Source organism: Rhagoletis zephyria, unplaced genomic scaffold, assembly GCF_001687245.7.
Source record: "Rhagoletis zephyria isolate East Lansing unplaced genomic scaffold, Rhagoletis_zephyria_1.1 Rzeph_scaffold_52698, whole genome shotgun sequence".
NCBI classification, from domain to species: domain Eukaryota; kingdom Metazoa; phylum Arthropoda; class Insecta; order Diptera; family Tephritidae; genus Rhagoletis; species Rhagoletis zephyria.
Window position 1 is genome coordinate 1 of NW_016209751.1, and position 1,940 is coordinate 1,940.

General features: G+C 42.6%; 1 protein-coding gene across 1 annotated transcript; it reads left to right on the forward strand.

Moving 5' to 3' along the window:
* Nucleotides 1-716: 716 nt before the first annotated feature.
* LOC108355984 (vacuolar protein sorting-associated protein 18 homolog) lies at nucleotides 717-1,895 on the forward strand (the record flags this gene model as incomplete). Its single annotated transcript, XM_017607115.1, has 3 exons — nucleotides 717-1,133; nucleotides 1,211-1,524; nucleotides 1,581-1,895. Coding segments are annotated over exons 1-3 (918 nt in total), but the record flags the coding sequence as incomplete, so codon positions are not given.
* Between the last annotated feature and the right edge of the window lie 45 nt (nucleotides 1,896-1,940).

Genomic DNA, 1,940 nt, shown 5'->3' on the forward strand with positions numbered 1-1,940 from the left:
GTCACCCAAACAGACAACTCCTTGCAGAAGAGTCCTCGCCCAGGCATGTCAGGAGGCATCTAAACGAACTGACGGACGAGGTCCAGAGGTTCATCAAACAACCTCTGGACCCAACGGCTTATAGACAGGCCTTGAACGGCATTCACAGAGAGGCAGTCTCGAGTCCCGACCTGTGAATGCCGTTCTGGGCACACAACCACCAGACGTGGACGAGACAGAACTTCGTCTGCCTCGGGAGACTCGGAGGATGTTCTTAACGAATGCCCGGCATGAGGAGAGTCGACTCATGACTCACAGCATCTCTTCGTATGCCCTGTGAATCCCACCTCACTAACGCTCGTGTCCCTATGGACAGACCCCGTCGAGGCTGCACGCTTCCAGGGGCTACCGCTAGTAGAGCGAAAGAACGTAGAAAGAAAAAAGGGACAACTCGTTATAATTGTAGCGAAAGTGCGCAACAGGGGCGTGACTTCTCTTTTCATCCAATCAAAAAACGCACTAGGGCAAAAGAGAAGGCACGCCCCTGTTGCGCACTTTCGCTACAATACGAAAACAGGGCTAAACAAATTTTTTGTAATATCAGGCGCCATCTATTGGCAACTGTTAACATCTTATCAAAAGCGGGAATACATCCCACTTATGTGTACCTTAATATCCCCCTTTTTTCAAAATAATTATTCCCCCGAGTTATGGCAACACTGTATTTTAGCAAAACAGCTGTTTGCAAAAAAGATATATGTACATATGTATATGTGCAGCGGAATTAATAGATAATTTGTAATTTCGATGAAAATTGTTCAATTCCTGTGTGCATAGTTTAATTAATTTAAAGTGAAGCAAAACAATGTCGTCTTTTGATGAAGATAACAGCTGGATGCAATATAAGCCAAGTGCAAAGTTCCTACCTGTGGTAGATGGCAAAACTGCAGACTGTCCTGCCGCTGGCACAACAGATTATGATAAACTGGAGACGCCCATTTTCAGCAAACGCCAAATAACGTTGCGTATACCATCGAACTACAAAGGAAACTTAATGCATGCAGCTGTAAATAAGAGATGGTTAATTTGTGTGCTGGATACGCAGCAAACTATATTATTACGTTTCTTTTTGCCTAGAGCGCTGCCTCCAGGCGGTATGTAAACAGAACTACATGTTCACCATATGATATCAACTTATGCCACTTACATTATTTATATATATTTTTGATAGAAATTGCATTGGAGAAGTATTTAGCGGGTTACGCTATATCAAAAGTATTCCTCGATTATACTGGACACCATACACTTATACCATTGGTTCCGCAGACGCCCGGTCTATCGGCAGACTTTCTTTATATACATGCGAATGGGCCAAAAGTGAGGCGTGTGGAAAAGTTCAAAGATCATGAAATTACATCGGTCGCATTTAACCGTTATATGGGCACGGAATCCTCTACGGGACCAATATTGCTGGGTACCAGTAGGGGTCTGATTTTCGAAACGGAACTGGTGCAAGATGGTTTGTCTCCCCTGTATCGAAAACAAGTAATATGTATGCATGTACTTTTTTCTGTCAATTACTTACCACAAATTATTTGTAGGTGTACGACTTGGGTTTGGGACGTACAAAGTATCCCATAACGGGATTGGAGTTATTACGCCTACCCAATACAAACAGATTTATGGTCATTGCAACTGCACCTGATTGCATTTACACATTCCAAGAGAATTGTAAATCTGATGATAGATCTCTACAGTTCATTTTTGCCAATTATGTAAATGGGCAACAAATTCATGGTGCCGAGATGGTTGAAACTGAATTGAGTTATTCGGTGCTGCAGCTGTACGGAGAGCCAAATGAAAAGCTGCCCAAACAATGGGCCTGGTTGTGTGGTAGCGGTATACGCTTCGGAGAGGTAAAGTTTAATGTATGTTTATGTTCTTATTTATTAAAAAAAAAA